Source organism: Schistocerca piceifrons, chromosome 7 (assembly GCF_021461385.2).
Source record: "Schistocerca piceifrons isolate TAMUIC-IGC-003096 chromosome 7, iqSchPice1.1, whole genome shotgun sequence".
Taxonomy (NCBI): domain Eukaryota; kingdom Metazoa; phylum Arthropoda; class Insecta; order Orthoptera; family Acrididae; genus Schistocerca; species Schistocerca piceifrons.
The window spans coordinates 388,334,270-388,352,892 of NC_060144.1; the positions used below are offsets into that span (position 1 = coordinate 388,334,270).

At 43.4% G+C, this 18,623-nt stretch overlaps 1 protein-coding gene across 1 annotated transcript in view; it reads left to right on the top strand.

Annotated features, from left to right (window-relative positions):
- Positions 1-2,241: 2,241 nt before the first annotated feature.
- LOC124805725 (putative inorganic phosphate cotransporter) overlaps positions 2,242-18,623 on the top strand; it is a 112,849-nt gene continuing 96,467 nt past the window's right edge. The window contains exons 1-3 of the mRNA XM_047266295.1: positions 2,242-2,269; positions 4,714-4,898; positions 15,813-15,983. Coding sequence (XP_047122251.1) covers positions 2,242-2,269; positions 4,714-4,898; positions 15,813-15,983 — 384 coding nt within the window. The remainder of the gene's footprint in view (positions 2,270-4,713; positions 4,899-15,812; positions 15,984-18,623) is intronic.

Consider the following 18,623-nt stretch of genomic DNA (forward strand, 5'->3'; position numbering starts at 1 on the left):
GCTTGAACTGAATGCCAATATGGCAACTCACTGCTCTACGCTATGTGACGTAGGTGGGGTTGTGCCATCTGATTGGTCAATGTTCAGACGCGCGCTCAGAATATCTGACATGCTAGATATCCCGAACGTGCTATTCCACGCTATGATGTCAGAAACTCGGCACGATCAACGTTCGGATGCACCGTCCGTGTGCCGACGGCTTTACAATGGCGGCGGGGTGGAGATGGCACACGCCACGCCGGACTGTACTGACGCCAGTGCGCAGCGCGCTCTCTCTGCCGCGGTGGGAGAGGGACAGTGGGATCAGCGCCCAACAACGCCATGGGTACGCAGGCCAGGCCGTAATGTAGTTGTCGCCCGCACTCCCCACAGTTGCTAGCAGTTTGAGGAAGTGGGTAACCAGGGCACGCTCAGTCGCACCACAGACGTCTCCTCAGCAGGCACCTACCAACTCTTGAGTGCTTATAGTCGCGCTGAGTTACACTGTGACTTCCCAATGGGAGAAATTCCAGCGGCATCGAAGCCTGCCTACAGGAACAAGGAAGGCGGCAGCAGTGGTACAGCACCACGATACCGGATGACGGTCTGCTCCCTAGACCCAGTGCTTAGGACATCAGAAGGGCCACTGGCTGACTGCGCCCACAACTCCCCATTTCTTGGTTCAGATGGTGGAGTTGCATGCCCCAGCAGCTATGTACCCAAGGTGGCACTTGCTATTCCAACAGAGATTTCAGACTTCTAGATGCGCTGGAAATAGACCGTCATAGGTCCAATCTCCAGAATGGATTGCTGTAAACGTAGTAAGTCCTCCACCAGAACAGGACTAATATTTATAAGAGGGTGACCCGTGTGCTTTGCTACTCTGAGGTGGCAGTGACATCATCGGGCCTACTTTTCTAGTCTGGTCAACTTCTCTGACTACCCTGGTTGCAGACGAAATGTGTCCGGACTTCACCTTTCAGAAGCAGGGCAGGTGTATTTTGCAGAGTTAGTGTACTGGATAGTTATTCTTGCGTCTGACTTGCGCCTTTTTACTCCACCCTGCATGGTCAGTGCAATGATGGTACCCATATCTCCATGTGACGTCCTCCTGCTGCACTGGCACTTTGGATAGCCAGCTCCTACGGTCTGTAGCAGTCAGTTCTATCTTTTGACCATATTACATGCAACATCAGCAGTCCTTCCCTGGTGGCATTCCACCTGGCTGTTGCTGCTTCGCTCACCTCACGAGTTACCAGGGGAAGACTTCAGAATCCGACTTAACTATGCAAAATCTTAGTGGCGCTTTAGCTTGAATGCAGAAGTGATGCTGAATGTAGCTTTAGTCAGACGTGCATATCGTTCTCTTCCATTTTGTTTTTACCACTTCACTGAAATCTCACATGAACACCGCTTTGAAGACGGAATAGTTGTGCAGCACTTTCGTGTCAGTAGAAAAAATTTGTCGTTCAATTAGGGTAATTATTTTAAACAGAGGGGGCTAGAGCAACAAGTCACGTCATAGAAATGTGTGTGGTTGTAGTCTTGTCATGTCGATATTTTGTTTCTTCTCGTTACCAAAGCTCCTCTCTTCGATCTAGAACGGATAATCATTCAAATGTCTCTCACAGGAAGGTGCACAATTTTTCATGTCAAAATCGCATACGGTTGATTTTGAGACGAGCGATTTATATTCTAATCATTTTTTCGTGAGGTTATGTACGTTCGAGGTCGCACTCTTCCCTTGTCACGTGTTCCATACCATTTAATTGTGAAAAACATGTTGTTCTAGACAGCCATAATTGATGTTGTATTCAAGAATTTCCTTTCATTGGGCCCGCAGCTTGCATGAGTTCGAAGAACGATTTATTTTATTTTAAGAATAAACTTTTTGCAGCACTATTTATTTACATACTAGTAGTGATACAAGTTACAAAAAGGAACACGTTTCCGAGCTTTGCCATTTTCAAGTGTAGCTGTGAGGATGGTAAAATAGGTGTAACATTGTTCCTTACGTCTACGTTACTCCATGTCTACATATTGCACCTTATGTTTACGTCTTAGCTGGTATGAAGTGTCCCTATGTCATCTTGAAGCGGAAACTGAAATTCCATAGTAAATATCCAGAATCTCTGCAGCCGAAGCTGTCAAGAAAGCTGTCAAAAACGAATTTACAAGATCACTCAAATAGAAAGTAAACGTACAAATAACAATATCATATCACAACAAAAAGACAATCGACATTAGGCTGCAAGATGCAATATGGACCACGTCATACCAGGGAAGGCCCGTGAGTATAGGGTGCAATGTGTAAACACAAACGTAAGAAACAATATTATATCTGTTATACCATATTCTCAGGCACACTTTATAACGCCAAAACTTGTATCATCATAATTATATGAATCCATTTTTGTTGTTGTTGTTGTCGTGGTCTTCAGTCCTGAGACTGGTTTGATGCAGCTCTCCATGCTACCCTGTCCTGTGCATGCTTCTTCATCTACCAGTACTTACTGCAAACTACATCCTTCTGAATCTGCTTAGTGTATTCATCTCTTGGTCTCCCTCTACGATTTTTACCTTCCACGCTGCCATCCAATGCTAAATCGGTGATTCTTTGATGCCTCAGAACATGTCCTACCAACCGTCCCTTCTTCTTGTCAAGTTGTGCCACAAACTCCTCTTCTCCCCAATTCTATTCAATACCTCCTCACCAATCTAATCTTCAGCATTCTTCTGTAGCACCACATTTCGAAAGCTTCTATTCTCTTCTTGTCCAAACTATTTATCGTCCATGTTTCACTTCCATACATGGCTACACTAAATACAAATACTTTCAGAAACGACTTCCTGACGCTTAAATCTATACTCGATGTTAACAAATTTCTCTTCTTCAGAAACGCTTTCCTTGTCATTGCCAGTCTACATTTTATATCCTCTCTACTTCGACCATCACCAGTTATTTTGCTCCCCAAATAGAGAAACTCCTTTACTACTGTAAGCGTCTCATTTCCTAATCTAATTCCCTCAGCATCACCCGCCTTAATTCGACTACATTCCATTATCCTCGTTTTGCTTTTGTTGATGTTCATCTTATATCCTCCTTTCAAGACACTGTCCATTCCGTTCAACTGCTCTTCCAAGTCCTCTGCTGTCCCTGACAGAATTACAATGTCATCGGCGAACCTCAAAGTTTTTATTTCTTCTCCATGGATTTTAATACCTACTCCGAATTTTTCTTTTGTTTCCTTCACTGCTTGCTCAATATACAGATTGAATAACATCGGGGAGAGACTACAACCCCGTCTCACTCCCTTCCCAACCACTGCTTCCCTTTCATGTCCCTCGACTCTTATAACTGCTATCTGGTTTCTGTACAAATTGTAAATAGCCTTTCTCTCCCTGTGTTTTACCCCTGCCACCTTTAGAATTTGAAAGAGAGTATTCCAGCTAACATTGTCAAAAGCTTTCTCTAAGTCCACAAATACTAGAAACGTAGGTTTGCCTTTCCTCAATCTTTTTTCTAAGATAAGTCGTAAGGTCAGTATTGCCTCACGTGTTCCATTATTTCTACGGAATCCAAACTGATCTTCCTCGAGGTTGGCTTCTACCAGTTTTTTCCATTCGTCTGTAAAGAATTCGTGTTAGTATTTTACAGCTGTGACTTATTAAACTGATAGTTCGGTAATTTTCACATCTGTCTACACCTGCTTTCTTCGGTATTGGAATTATTATATTCTTCTTGAAGTCTGAGGGTATTTCGCCGGTCTCATACATCTTGTTCACCAGATGGTAGAGTTTTGTCAGGACTGGCTCTCCCATGGCCGTCAGTAGTTCTAATGGAATGTTGTCTACTCCCGGGGCCTTGTTTCGACTCAGGTCTTTCAGTGCTGTGCCAAACTCTTCACGCAGTATCGTATCTCCCATTTCATCTTCATTTGTATTCTCTTCCATTTCCATAATATTGTCCTCAAGTACATCGCCCTTGTATAGACCCTCTATATACTCCTTCCACCGTTCCGCTTTCCCCTCTTTGCTTAGAACTGGGTTTCCGTCTGAGCTCTTGATATTCATACAAGTGGTTCTCTTTTCTCCAAAGGTCTCTTTAATTTTCCTGTAGGCAGTATCTATCTTACCCCTAGTGAGATAAGCCTCTACATCCTTTCATTTGTCCTCTAGCCATCCCTGCTTAGCCATTTTGCACTTCCTATCGATCCCTTTTTTGAGACGTTTGTATTCCTTTTTGCCTGCTTCATTTACTGCATCTTTATGTTTTCGCCTTTCATCAATTAAATTTAATATTTCTTCTGTTACCCAAGGATTTCTACTAGCCCTCGTCTTTTTACCTACTTGATCCTCTGCTGCCTTCACTTCTTCATCCCTCAGAGCTACCCACTCTTCTTCTACTGTATTTCGTTCCCCCATTCCTGTCAATTGTTCCCTTATGCTCTCCCTGAAACTCTGTACAACCTATGAATCCATAGTGCAGCAAAAAAATTCCACTTAAAATCATAAATGACTTAAGCGTAACTTATTTTGGCACGTTTGCATCTGCTCACTATTTTTCATATCAGTAACTGCATTTTCCTATTTAAATAAAATAAGCAAAGTGAACATGCATTGTAAGTTCCTCCTTAAAATTTCATAGATAGTAAAGACACAGGATTGTGTAATTCACGCACGTTGTTGTGTTATTGTGGATACAACACTCACAAAAGAGTATTTTTCTTACAGCTGTTGTTCCACTGCGTGCTGTGATTGGAGTCCTCGGCTTCCTGGGGATAGTTTTCCAGTACGTCCTGAAGGTGACCTTGTCCGTAGCCATCGGCGGAATGGTGAACCACACAACAAGTGGCGCAGTTGACACCAGCACGTGTCCGCTGCCAGACGGCACCAGCACCGGCGAATCAATCACAGAGGTACTTGGCAACGATAATTATGGGTAATACCATGTCTTAGAACAAATCACAAACATACAGCAACGTTAAACTCAAGATGGTATGCGCCCGATGTCAAGAAACCTAGACAAAGTGTATACCACGGCACGGAAAACATAAAATATGATAACAGTGAGAAGTCAGTTGCATGTACCGCAGATCACATCTACCGAAAGCATGTGGAACAACTCAATCAATAGGCTGTGTGTACATGATGATATGTTTGTTGCGGGTGGCCATTTAGAGAGCACTGAAGCGAAATAGCATATATTTCTTAAAAATAACAGTATTAGCACAACTTCTTCATTGTGGGCATCAGAACCCTAAGTCTGTTAAAGAAAGGCGGCAGTCTGGCACTTAGGCTGTATTTATTTATACTTTAATGTTTCACAAGTACATACTTTCATCTTTTTCAGCCATTATCTATATTTTAACTTATAAAAAAGCACGCTGCAATACCGCCACTAAAGAGGAACGCAATAGTGTGAAAGTCATTGTCTCGGAGAGAGAGTAGTTACTTACAGCTAGGCACCACAACTATGATATTCTGGTTAGGTGCTTACGTTCGTTTTGGTTCACGTACTGTGCTGTTTTTGATGGTTTAACAGGTCACTTGTAAGGTGACCACTGTTGTGTCTAGACAAGACAGCCTAGACACAAGGAGAGGAAGCCGAAAGGCACGCGCTTAAACTCACACAGGCTGGCGTGAGGTCTGAAACAGGATACGTAATGAATGCTGTAAAGAAAAGTACGTAGCTTCTGGAATACTTAACTTTAATCCATAATTGTAGAACATCGCTCTTGATGATACAGGCTTTATAAAATAACCAGCAAAAGATAAATGGCGCCTTGCTAGGTCGTAGCAATTGACGTAACTGAAGGCTATGCTAACTATAGTCTCGGCAAATGAGAGCGTAATTGTCAGTGAACCGTTCCTTGAAAAGTCGGCTGTACAACTGGGGCGAGTGCCAGTACGTCTCTCTAGACCTGCCGTGTGGTGGCGCTCGGTCTGCAATTACTGACAGTGGCGACACGCGGGTCCGGCGTATACTAATGGACCGCGGCCGATTTAAAGGCTACCACCTAGCAAGTGTGGTGTCTGGCGGTGACACCACAACCACTCTTTTTACAACCGGATTTCTGTTGCAAGTAATGTGTAACATACCCTGATTTGTGAAACCTATGCCCTATCATAGATAAAGTTATGACTCACGTAATTAATTAACGAACATATAGCAAGAGAAAACTGAACACAAATGAAGACGCAGAATCATCCTCAAGATTTCAGCAGTAATGAATGTGAAGGAAGGAAGATTAATGTCTCGTTGACAGCCTGGTCATTAGAGATAAAGCACAATAAGTGCACGTTTGACTCTACTGCACCTTCTTATATGTTTCCGGTGAATTCATTAAATGTTCGAATAATTTTCCGAGTCAATGATGTAAGTGGACAATGCCACTATGTTTATACACGCAGATCGTAGCGTTCTCTGTTGAGGAGGAAACAGCTGCCTCCTTCACGAACCACAACGACAAGAATAACATGCAGTAAAGCCCCGTATTTTAATTATTATCCTTGCGTTCATCGAAACGTACAATCAAAACGTTGGAACAACTATTTAAAAAATCTACATAAAAATATCACAAGAAAAAGAATCTGAAAAGCAATTACAGATTGTGTTTCAGTATCCAAGTGACACAAACTGTAACCAGAAAATAATATAAAAAAGCCCAGGTGGTGGAATTTAATAATGTGTTACTGAAGTCTGAAATTTTAATGATACAAAATAATTTATAAACAGTCCTGTACACAATCGAAAAATGCTTTACACATAATTTGGATATCCTCAAGAACAATCAACACTGGCACGTTTGGTGGAAGGGTCACTGTGCAGGTGTCTGTGGATCGTGTCAGGAAAATCAAAGATGTAAGCATCCAAAGAGAGTGTTTTTTCGAAATAAAAGTAGGATTTTAATCCTGTTTCTGTATTCTCCCACTATGTAATGTAACTGGGCGTGCCCTGGGTACAATGACAAATGTTCAAATGTGTGTGAATTCCTGAGGGACCAAACTGCTGAGGTCATCAGTCTCTAGACTTACACACTAGTTAAACTAACTTAACCTAAGTTATGCTAAGAACAACACACACACATCCATGCCCGAGGGAGGTCTCGAACCTCCGGCGGGAGGTGCCACGCATTCCGTGACATGGCGCCTCAAACCACTCGGCCACTCCGCCAGTCAAGGTGGTTATTGTAAGACGTTGTGTTGTGTCGGAATAAATTCCGAAAGCTATCAGCAGAGGGAAGCTACACATCATGCCCAGCTGGAGCCCAGAACCAGAGAGAGCGTCCTTATCTGAGTCCTGCAGCCAACACGTGAGTCCTCTGCCACTCTCCCCGTTGGCCATTCAAATGCGATGCAAAGGGACTTGTCGGGCAGCGAATTTTACGGAAGCAAACAGCCTCTGCTGAAGCAGTAATTCTACTCGATTGGTTGGTTGAGTCGGTCATCGATCCCATCGGATTAGGGACAGATGGAGAAGGGAGTCGGCCGTGCCTTTTCAAAAGAACCATCCCGGCATTTGCCTGAAGCGATTTAGGGAAAACCTTGAACGGGATAGCCGGACGCGGGTTTGAACCGTCGTCCTCCCGAATACGAATCCAGTGTGTTAACCACTGCGCCACCTCGCTCGGTGTAATTCTACTCATGACGTAGACTGTACCGTCGAAAATTTTGGAATTAGAAACAAAAACTCGCGCTATCCTTAGAAAGGCCAGTCGACCTGCACAGCACCTTCATTATCACAAGATTTTCGAGTAAGCTTTTCTCCTCTGCTTCGAAAAAACTGCAGCTTTGCATCAAGTGGTTTACATTTCTTCATTCGCCTGTCATTCATAAAGAATACTGTACTTGACCACCGGGTAGTGTAAGTGGGAATAAGTTGGACAACGGTTGATATTCATTTTTACCAGTGTGTATATAGCTTCTAGCTCGCCATAAATTCTCAAAAGCACACAGAGTTGAAGATGGACTGCAGAAAATTGTTGTTCTATGTTGCCAATCATTTGACCATTCCTTATTTCTGTAAACGTATCTAGAAATCGGAGGGCAAGACAGTGATGTTCCTTTTGGAGCCATACATACCGGCTTCCTTCGCCAACTCGTCCATTTTATCATAGTATACCAAACTCACATGAGCTGGAACCTGTATACTACATGTTCCTACATTACTTCTTTGTTTTGCAGTAATTCTTGAGCAATTGACTTTCCAACAACGGGTTTTCGGTGGAATGCGATACACGAAGCCAAATGCTACATTATCCGCTATTAAAGTTGCAACACTGGGATAGAGCAAACAACGAATTTTACTTTGTTTTTGTGCATGTACAAAATAGTCGGAAGCACAAGGGACTACATTTGTAGGCTATTTGTCAGAATACAGAACACGAAATGTAACATAGAGAGCTGCCATCTCAGGCAGCAACAACGGCTCTGGCCCAGTGGGGATCCAGTTGAAATGAGCTTGGATGACAAGTAACTGCCGGCCGGAGTGGCCGAGCGGTTCTAGGCGCTACAGTCTGGAACCGCGCGACTGCTACGGTCGCAGGTTCGAATCCTGCCTCGGGCATGGAAGTGTGTGATGTCCTTAGGTTAGTTAGGCTTAAGTAGTTCTAAGTTCTAGGGGACTGATGACCACAGCGGTTAAGTCCCATAGTGCTCAGTGCCATTTGAACCATTGTTTTTGACAGGTAACTGGCATGTCATTCCATGCTGAGCTTGGATGACAGGTCACTCCATGCTGCTTCAACTATACAGAATGTAACGAGTATATGTGCAGATATTTTTATATGTGATGCTAGGATCCCTCGTGATGACTGGGTGTTGTGTGATGTCCTTAGGTTAGTTAGGTTTAAGTAGTTCTGAGTTCTAGGGGACTGATGACCATAGATGTTTTAAGTCCCATAGTGTTCAGAGCCATTTGAACCATTTGATACTAGGATCTGTACACGTATTTGCATCGAACATTTTTCCCACAAACACGTCACAAACTACATGACCTGATGTTTTCTGCACGGCTGTAACTGCACCACCACGTAGACTACGCCCGTCAGTAACGACTAGCCGTTTTGTGTCCACGCGTCCACACTTCAACATTTGATCTTCTACACAGGGGAAAATAAGCATTAATGACTTGCTCTTGCCACATGTATTTCGAAGTACTAACCAACGTAAAACATACAACTTGTAATAGCTATAATTATTAGTCTGCTAATGACATAAATACTGATGTAATGTTGTTTAGTGCACCGTGCTCAGTCACCAATAGAGATATCTGCACTTCGACCCATTACACCCCGAATGCCAGTGTTCATCAACCATAGTGGCTGGCGAGTGGTACCATGCTAATCTCTTGGCGAGAGGTACGGAGAAAGTGCTGCCCAGGGCAACAGTCGAACACCTTCTATATCGAGGTAGTTCATGGAAGCACAATCAACATACAGTATCGAGTCACATTGCTGAACGATCACGTCATAGAGACCTTGAAGATAGGACAGAGGTAGCAGTCTTAACACTCCGAAAATATAATGCCTACTGTCCAAACTACAGGTTGTTCAAACCAGAGGTGATTGTGTTGTACACCCTCATGTCCTCGTATCCTACACCGTTCACGCAAGGTGCTAGGCCCATATGATGATGACGAATACAATCCGTCAACGTTCGTTCCCCTCGCAGCCTTGACACACAGATATGACCATCGTCATACTGTATGTCAAGGGTCTCAAACTTGCAGCCCATATGTGTGCGCCCATAAAGGTTTCCTGTGCGCCACGTCCAGCCAATGAAACGGTCCTAAATATCGTGTCCCTTACACGCATGTGTACAAAACCTAACTAGCGGTGAAGATATGGCAGGCGTCTACCACACGATAGGCCAAATGAGTGTAAAACGAGACCCCATTTAGGTGTTTTGTAGATTCTTCCTTTCAGAATGCGCTGCAATCGGACCTGTGGAGCAACTGCGTTAGCTTTGATAGATAGAAGAGTTGACTGCTGTGCATTAGAGCAAAATTAGTCTTAGTCAGTATAGTCTGTCGCAGATATTTTAGGTTATCAAAGGACGTAAATCTCGTGTTGGATCTAAAATTTCAGACATTCACTTGGGTTAATTTTGACAGTAATTACTGTGCATAAGTTTTCTCCTGAGGCATGGAAGGCAATAACAGAAAAAGAGAAGGAAGAAAACGTTTATCTTTATCCTCGTGTTTTCTACCGTATTATTTTAAATAAATAAAAACTGAATTTGAAGTACTTTTTTTCTGCGGACCTCCTCAACTTAAACCCATGTCTCCTTTTGAGTTTGATATCCTCGCCGTATGCAGAAGCAAGACTCCTCTGAAAATACGAACTGGTGCCTCTCCTGTGTCGGTGTTGTTTTCGACTGGAGCGCTGTGTGCGCGCCTCTCCACGCTATCGCGTCAAAGGGAGCCGCGACGATGATTGCAGTGCCGACAGTCTTGTCTTGCTCCAACCAAGCCCTTTACATGGGTCATGGTATGTGATGAGGCTTTACAATCCTTCACGACCGAGCATACATAATATCCCTGTCCTCTCGGCCGCTAGTCACGTTGGGCTATTGAAAACCTGCATGGCGTTGAGTATAGCCTTCTTGAACTTATCGATCCCATATTGGCCTGACAATCGTGGGCGTGCGACCAAAGCGAGCAGCTATAACGTGTAAAACTAAACTACAGTCTCCATATGGGCAATTTTGCCCCTACCGAATTCCGTCATATGCAGCTAAACTTATGTGAAGCATAAAACAAATTTCTCAAAAACAGTAACATTGAAATACAAATTCTGTGTAATAAATTCGTTGCTACTCCTTGCATCTACTCATATTGTATTTGGTGTTACTTTACATCTACGTCTATATTACGAAGTCACTTTACGGTGTGCGGTGGAGAGTACTTCCCCCTTTTTCTATTCAGTCGCGTATGGTTCACGGGGAGAACGATTGCTGGTGAGCCTCTCTGTGGGCTCGAATCTCTCTAACTTTATCTTCATGGTCTTTTCACGAGATATACAAAGGTGAAAGAAATATGTTGGTTGACTCTCTATGAACATACGCACTCGGGATTTCATTCGCAAATGGCACCTTGATGCAGGATGCCTCTCTAGCAGTGGCTGCCACTGGAGTTAGCTGAGGATCTCCGTGACGCTTACTAAACGAACCTGTAACGAAACAAGAATAATATACAGAAGAATGGAAAAGAAAATTTAGGATCTATTGATGAAGATCAGTTTGGCTTTAGAAAGGTATATGCAGCAGAGAGATGGTTCTCATGTTCCGGTTGATAGTGGAAGCAAGACTGGAGAAAAATCAAGACATGTTTATTCGTTTTGTCGACCTGAAAAAAGCATTCGACAATGTAAAATGGTGCAAGATGTTCGAAATCATCAGAAAAATAGAGGTAAGCTACAGGGAAAGACGCCTAATGTACAATGTGTACACGAAGCAAGAAGGAACAATAAGAGCGGAGGACCAAGAATGAAGTGCTCGGATTAAAAACGGTCTAAGACAGGGATGTAGTCTTCCACCCCTGCTGTTCAATCATGTATCGAAGAAGCAGTGATTGAAATAACGAGTAAATCGAAGAAAGACGAAAGTGATGTGAAGCAGCAGAAATGAGAACAGCAAGAAACTTAGCATCAGGATTGACAGTCACGAAGTAGATGAAGCTAAGGAATTCTGCTACCTAGGTAGCAAAATAACTAATGACGGACTGAGCAAGGAGAACATAAAAAGCAGACCAGCAGTGGCAAACAGGGCTTTCTTGACCAAGAGAAGTCTATTACTATCAAACATAGGCCTTAACTTGAGGAAGAAATTTCTGAGAAAGTACGTTTGTAGCGCAGCATTGTACGGTAGTGAAACATGGGCTGTGGGAAAACCAGAACAGAAGAGAATCGAAGCATTTGACATGTGGTGCTACAAACGAATGTTGAAAATTAGGTGGACTCATTAGGTAAGGAATAAGGAGGTTCTGCGCAGAATCGGAGAGGAAAGAAATACATTGAAAGCACTGACACGGAGACCAGACATGATGATAGGACACCTGTTAAGACATCAGAGAATGATGTCCGTGGTGCTAGAGAGAGATGTGGAGGGCAAAAACTGTAGAGGAAGACAGAGATTAGGATACATCCAGCAAATAATTGAGAACGTATTTGCCAGTGCTACTAACAAGCAAAATTCACGTATTTGTCGAACTAGTGTTTTGTAAGCTACTCGCTTTGTTAACAGACTACATTATTTCCTGAGAATCCTCCAATAAATCTCAGTGTGAGAATTGCCTTACCAGGAATTAATTTTATGCAGTCGTTCCACTTCATATCGCTCCTTATGCATACTACTAGATATTTTAAAAAAATGGCTCTGAGCACTATGGGACTCAACTGCTGTGGTCATCAGTCCCCTGGAACTTAGAACTACTTAAACCTAACTAACCTAAGGACAGCACACACATCCATGCCCGAGGCAGGATTCGAACCTGCGACCGCAGCAGTCGCACGGTTCCGGACTGCGCGCCTAGAACTGCGAGACCACCGCGGCCGGCACTAGATATTTCACAAAAATAAATGTTTCTTCTGATTGTCTGTAGTTTTCATCTTACAGTAAATGGTCTTTCTGTCTACGTATTCGCAAACGTTGCATTTGTTTGTGATGAGGGCAAATTGTCAGCCCCTGCACAAGTTTCAATCGTCTGCAAGTTTACCTGCATTTCACTACGATTTTCTTCCTTCCAGACTTATCTGTATACAACAGCATCATCCACTAAAAGCCCCATCGAACTTCTGACCTTATCTACTAAGTCATTTGTTCCCTTTGTGAAAACTAATGGTCCTATAACACTCCCCTGAGGCACATCCAAAGTTACTTTTATGTCTAAAGACTTCTCTTTGTTGAAAATAACAGGCCATTTTTGTTTGCTATAAATTCTTCCGTCCAGTCACACATTTGGCCTGGTTTCCAGTACACTCGTATGCTGTTTATTTGACGGCAGTATGGAACTGTATCGAATGCCTTCCGAGAGTCAATGAACACGGCATCTACCTGAACGCCTGCATCTACTGCTTTCTGGGTCTCCCGGATGAATAGAGCAAGCTGGAATTCATAAGGCCGCTGCTGTAGGAAATCCATGTTGATTCCTTCATAGGATGTATTTGGTCTTGAGAAATGTCATAAAACACGAGCGTAAAACATGTTACAGAATTCTGCATAAGATCAGCTTCAGAGATTTAGACCTTTAGTTTCGTGCGTCTGTTCGACAGCCCTTCTTGAAAACGGGAATGACATGTGCGCTTTTTCAGTCATTAGGAACACTTCACTCCTCGAAAGACTTACGGCACACGGCTGCGAGAAGACGGGCAAGCTCTTTCGCATACACTGTGTAGAATCGATTTGATATCCCGTCAGGTTCAGTGTCCTCTGTTGAGAGACTTCAGTTGCTTTTCTATCTCTTGAGCACTTCAATAGCTGTCGTTTTATAGTTTCGTGCGACGATTTATGAGAGAAATTACAGCGCGATCTTTCTCTGTGAAACAGTTCCGGAAAAAGGCGTTCCGTACTTCGGCTTTTCATGTCACTCTCTGTTTCAAAGCCATTATGATGACTGAGAATCTGGACAGATGGCTTCGATCCCTTTACTGATTTGACATAAGACCAAAACTTCTAAAGAGTTTCTGTTATGTCTGTAGAAAAGGTTTTATTTTCTAATTGGTTGAATGCTTCACGCTTAGCCCTCCTTCAGTTTTCGTCTGTCTGTGATGCTTTCGCTAGCATTAAATCTGCAGTGAAGGTCTTCTTGCTTTCACGGCACCTTTCTAAAATAACCCTAAGAATTTTGCTTGGCACATATCCATCTAAATCATATCGTGCGATGTTCTTGAACTTTGTCCTACCTATTTTGCGCCATTCTGTTGAAGTGACACTCATTTTCAAATCAAGCATGTAATAAAGTTCATGCCAGTTTGACTTTCGTTGCATGTCGCTTCATACTGTTGCGATTTTAATGGCCATCAGTGTAGAAGCGGTCTCCGGTATCCCGAATTTAGTTTCCTATTCAAGTACCACATTAACAGCCCCCCCAATCACTGTAGAAAGTGTTTGAACATCAGACAGTTCTCAAAAATAGGGAACCTAATACAGTGCGTCCTCAAAGCCTCTCCGCAGCGGCGACCATCGCATGTCTCGCCTTGGCAGCACATTCAAGTCTCGCCTGAACGTGTTCCATCGACCCGCAATAGTAGGGTGAGGGTAGTGGTGGTGTGAGTGCTTTACAGCTGTTACTTGTGTTACTGTCCACTTCATGTGCAAGCTGAAAGTAGTGACAATGCTTAGTACTGCAGAGAGAGCGTTTTTATTGGAAGAGGTTCTCCGTGGAGGAGGAAACTTTACGGAGAATGTGAGGTGGAAATTTAGATTGCGTTTTCTTACTTCGAAGTGTCCACATCGTGACAATGAAGTTATTTAATTCGCTAATTCTAGACAACAAGTTCATTTCAAGACGCACCTTGAACTGGAGGCCCACAATTTTGACAGGATGGAGACTCAACGACATTTTCGACATCATGTTGTGAAGTCCAAGAAAATCAGTGGGGAGATTATCTCAAGAGGCTAAAGTCTCTCGTACGACAGCACATAAAGGCCAAAACCAAAGAACTGGGGATGTTTCCTGATGAAATTACTGATTGCAACAATTACATTGTACGGAGCATGCGAAACGAATAGCGTATTGTGAACGGTTTCAGCGATTTGTTGACTGAAATGGGGTTGGGTTTTTAGGTAGAACCTTTTTCTCTGATGAGGCTTGATTTCACCTATCTAGCTACATTAATTCCCAAAATACACGAATTTGGTCATCAGAAAATTCACGTACCTTAAGAGAAACGCCATTGCACACAGAGAAAAATCGAAGTGTGTGTTGGCATAACTCGAGCGTGAATGATACGGCCGATCTTTTTCGATACTACCGTCGCTTCCGACGTCTATTGTTCGGAGATAATTTATCCATTTATTGCCCTGCTGAATGAAAATGAAGCCGGCCGAAGTGGCCGTGTGGTTAAAGGCGCTGCAGTCTGGAACCGCAAGACCGCTACGGTCGCAGGTTCGAATCCTGCCTCGGGTATGGATGTTTGTGATGTCCTTAGGTTAGTTAGGTTTAACTAGTTCTAAGTTCTAGGGGACTAATGACCTCAGCAGTTGAGTCCCATAGTGCTCAGAACCATTTATTTGAATGAAAATGAGATCGATCATTCATTTTTCCAACGAGACAACGCTACTGATCATACAGCACACCAGTCCCTCCGGCTTTTAACTGAAATTTTTGGTGACGGAACAATTAGGAAGGTCTCTGGCCCCCACACTCACCTGATCTGTCTCCTCCAGAACATTTCCTTTATTGTGTGGCTAGAGTGTTTGTGTATCAATATAACTCAGAAACAATAGATGAACTGAAGACAGCGATAATTGATTACCTGCATTCGACTACACGTGAAATATTGGTAAGAGCGTTTGCAAGTAAATGTAAAGGTACTGAACTGTATCTTCAAGAAGTAGGAAAAAATTTACAACACCTACTGTAATATTGGTCAGTACACTGTATTTAATTGTAATTAATTTCATTGTTTTAATTTTAATGATGTTGAATCCCATCACCCAACAAAACCGCAGCCAGTAGCAGTGAATCCCGGCCCATAGCTTATACAGCGACATCAATGTGCCGTCAACCTCACGCGCTCCGCAAGGTGACTCCCGTGGAGCTCACCGCTGCGGAGAGATTTTGCGGATGCACATATCTTAGAATAGCAGTTGCTTCTCTCATGTTCCAGGAAGGTGAATTTGACTGGGGCGACAAGATGCAGGGGTACATCCTGTCGTCGTACTACTACGGCTACGCTGCGACCAACATACTCGGTGGGTACGCAGCGGCGCGTTTCAGCGCCCGCTGGGTGTACGGGCTAGGACTCCTCATCGCGGGGGTCTTCACCATTCTTGGACCGGTTTGCGCGTACGGTGGACCTGTCGTATTCATGGTTTCTCGTATTATCGTCGGAATAGCTTCGGTAAGTATTTCACAATCATTCGCTTATTTGTTTGTAGCGTAAAAACGTGCAGCGTACATAAACAGAAATATACAATGAGGCGACAAAAGTCATAGGATAGCGGTACGCGCCTATACAGATGGTGGTAGTATCGCGTGAACAAGGTATAAACCGCAGAAATCACTGTGGAACGTACGACGAGCGTATCCGGTAGGACAGTGAGGCGAAATTTGGTGTTAATGGGCTAAGGCAGCAGACGACCGACGCGAGTGCCGTTGCTAACAGAACGGCATCGCCTGCTGCTCATGTCCTGGGCTCGTGACCACACCGTTTAGATTCTTTTTTTTGTGTGTGTGTGTACATAGTCATCAGTCTTCTACGTCCTCAATTATTTGCTCGGTATATTCCAACCTCTGTCTTCCTCTACAGTTTTTACCCTCTGCAACTCCCTCTAGCACTTAAAAAATGTCCCATCATGCTGTCCCTTCTTCTTGTCAGAGTTTTCCATATATTCCTTTCTTCTCAGATTATGCGCAGAACCTCCTCGTTCCTTACCTTATCAGTCCACCTAATTTTCAACTTTAGTCAGTGGCATTTCCTAGTGTGTTCCTACATTTCTTCAGAATGCAGCCACACATCCCTGAGGTCAGCTTCCAGCTCTGTAAATTTTTCGTGTCAGCATTTTGCAAAGATGAATTATTAAAATGACGGTTAGGTAATACTCGGCACTGTGTGAGGGTATTTCTCCTGTCATATAAATTGTGTACCAGGCAGAATAATTTCCTCTTAGTATCTCTCTCAAGGACGTCTGTGATTCTGAAGGAATGTGGTCATCGCCGTCTTGCCTGTTGCGACTTAGGTCTCTCAGTGCTCTGTCAGGATCTGCTCGCAATATCATTTCTCCCGTCTCATTTTTAGCTGCTTTCTCTATCATTTCTACAACATTTGAAATAAATTAAGATTGCTCCAGTTGCGCAGTCGGACCAAGTATTTCGCGAGGCTGCCGTTGGTTGTTTGGCAAATGCCGGAACTGAAAATTCCCTCACAATTTTTTCGCCCCATTCAGATTCGATTTGTCCCACTACCAGATCGCGTGATATTTGACTGGAAGATTGTTGATGGTGTACAGCAACGAGCTACTTTTTTTTTAGATTCATTTGTTGAAAAAGTACCGTTCCCGGTTTCGAACTGTTCACACTTCATTATTTCATCATCAGACGGTTTGTCATGCTTTCATAAAAACAAACGTACATTGGTTTACTGTACTAACTATGCTAAAAACATACGACTTGTAACGGCTATAATTATTAGTCTGCTAATGACGTGAATACTGATGTAATGTTGTTAAGCAGATTTTACTCACAAGGGAACCTCACCATCGCACCCCCCCCCCCTCCCCCCCCCCCTCAGATTTAGTTATAAGTTGGCACAGTGGATAGGCATTGAAAAACTGAACACAGATCAATCGAGAAAACAGGAAGAAGTTGTGTGGAACTATGAAAAAAATAAGCAAAATATACAAACTGAGTAGTCCATGCGCAAGATTGGCAAGATCAAGGATAGCCTGAGCTCAGGAGCGCCGTGGTCCCGTGGTTAGCGTGAGCAGCTGCGGAAAGAGAGGTCCTTGGTTCAAATTTTCCCTTGACTGAAAAGTTTGCTTCATTTTCGCGAAGTTATGTTCTGCCCGTTCGTTCATTGACGTCTCTGTTTACTGTAATAAGTTTAGTGTGTGTTTTGCGACCGCACCTCAAAACCGTGCGATTAGTAGACGAAAGGACGTGCCTCTCCAATGGGAACCGAAAACATTTGATCGCAAGGTCATAAGTCAGCCGATTCCTCCACAGGAAAATACGTCTGATATATTCTATACGTTCAATTCCTTAAGGAACATTCCGATTCCTTACAGTTCTGAAAATATTCGTTGGCCTTGTTATTGAACTCGCGAGCTATATTTGCTGGATTCATATTGCTCACGGAATACATCTCACGTATTTAATGCACTCCCGTCCAAAGTAGCGAACAGTCAACTGCCAGCCAGGGAGCCTCGTTAGCAGGAATACTCTCTTCCGTGCGCTGTAGTCGACTGACGTCGTGTGTTTCGATGTTTGTTTAGGTGTAGCGTCCCCATGCTACGGCGCAGTAACCTCGCATCGGACGGACGGACGGACAGATAATAATTGTCTGAAAATAATAAATTAAACTTTTCACTCGAGGGAAGACTTGAACTAAGGACCTCTCGTTCTACAGCTGCTCACGTTAACCACGGGATCACGGCGGTCCTGAGCTCACATTATCCTTGATGTTGCCTATCTTGCGCATGGACTACTCAGTTTGTATATTTTGCTTATTTTTTTCATAGTTCCACACAACATCTTCCTGTTTTCTCGATTGATCTGTATTCAGTTTTTCAAGGCCTATCCACTGTGCCAACTTATAACTAAGTCTGAGGGTTTTTTTTTTTGTGTGTGGGGTTTAAGGGCGCTCAACTACTGAGGTCATTAGCGCCCAGTCACAATTGTTAGAGCACATAGAATCTAGTAAAATTCAAAGGGGGGGGGGGGGACACCAGAAAGTTCTTACAAAGATGCAGATAAAATA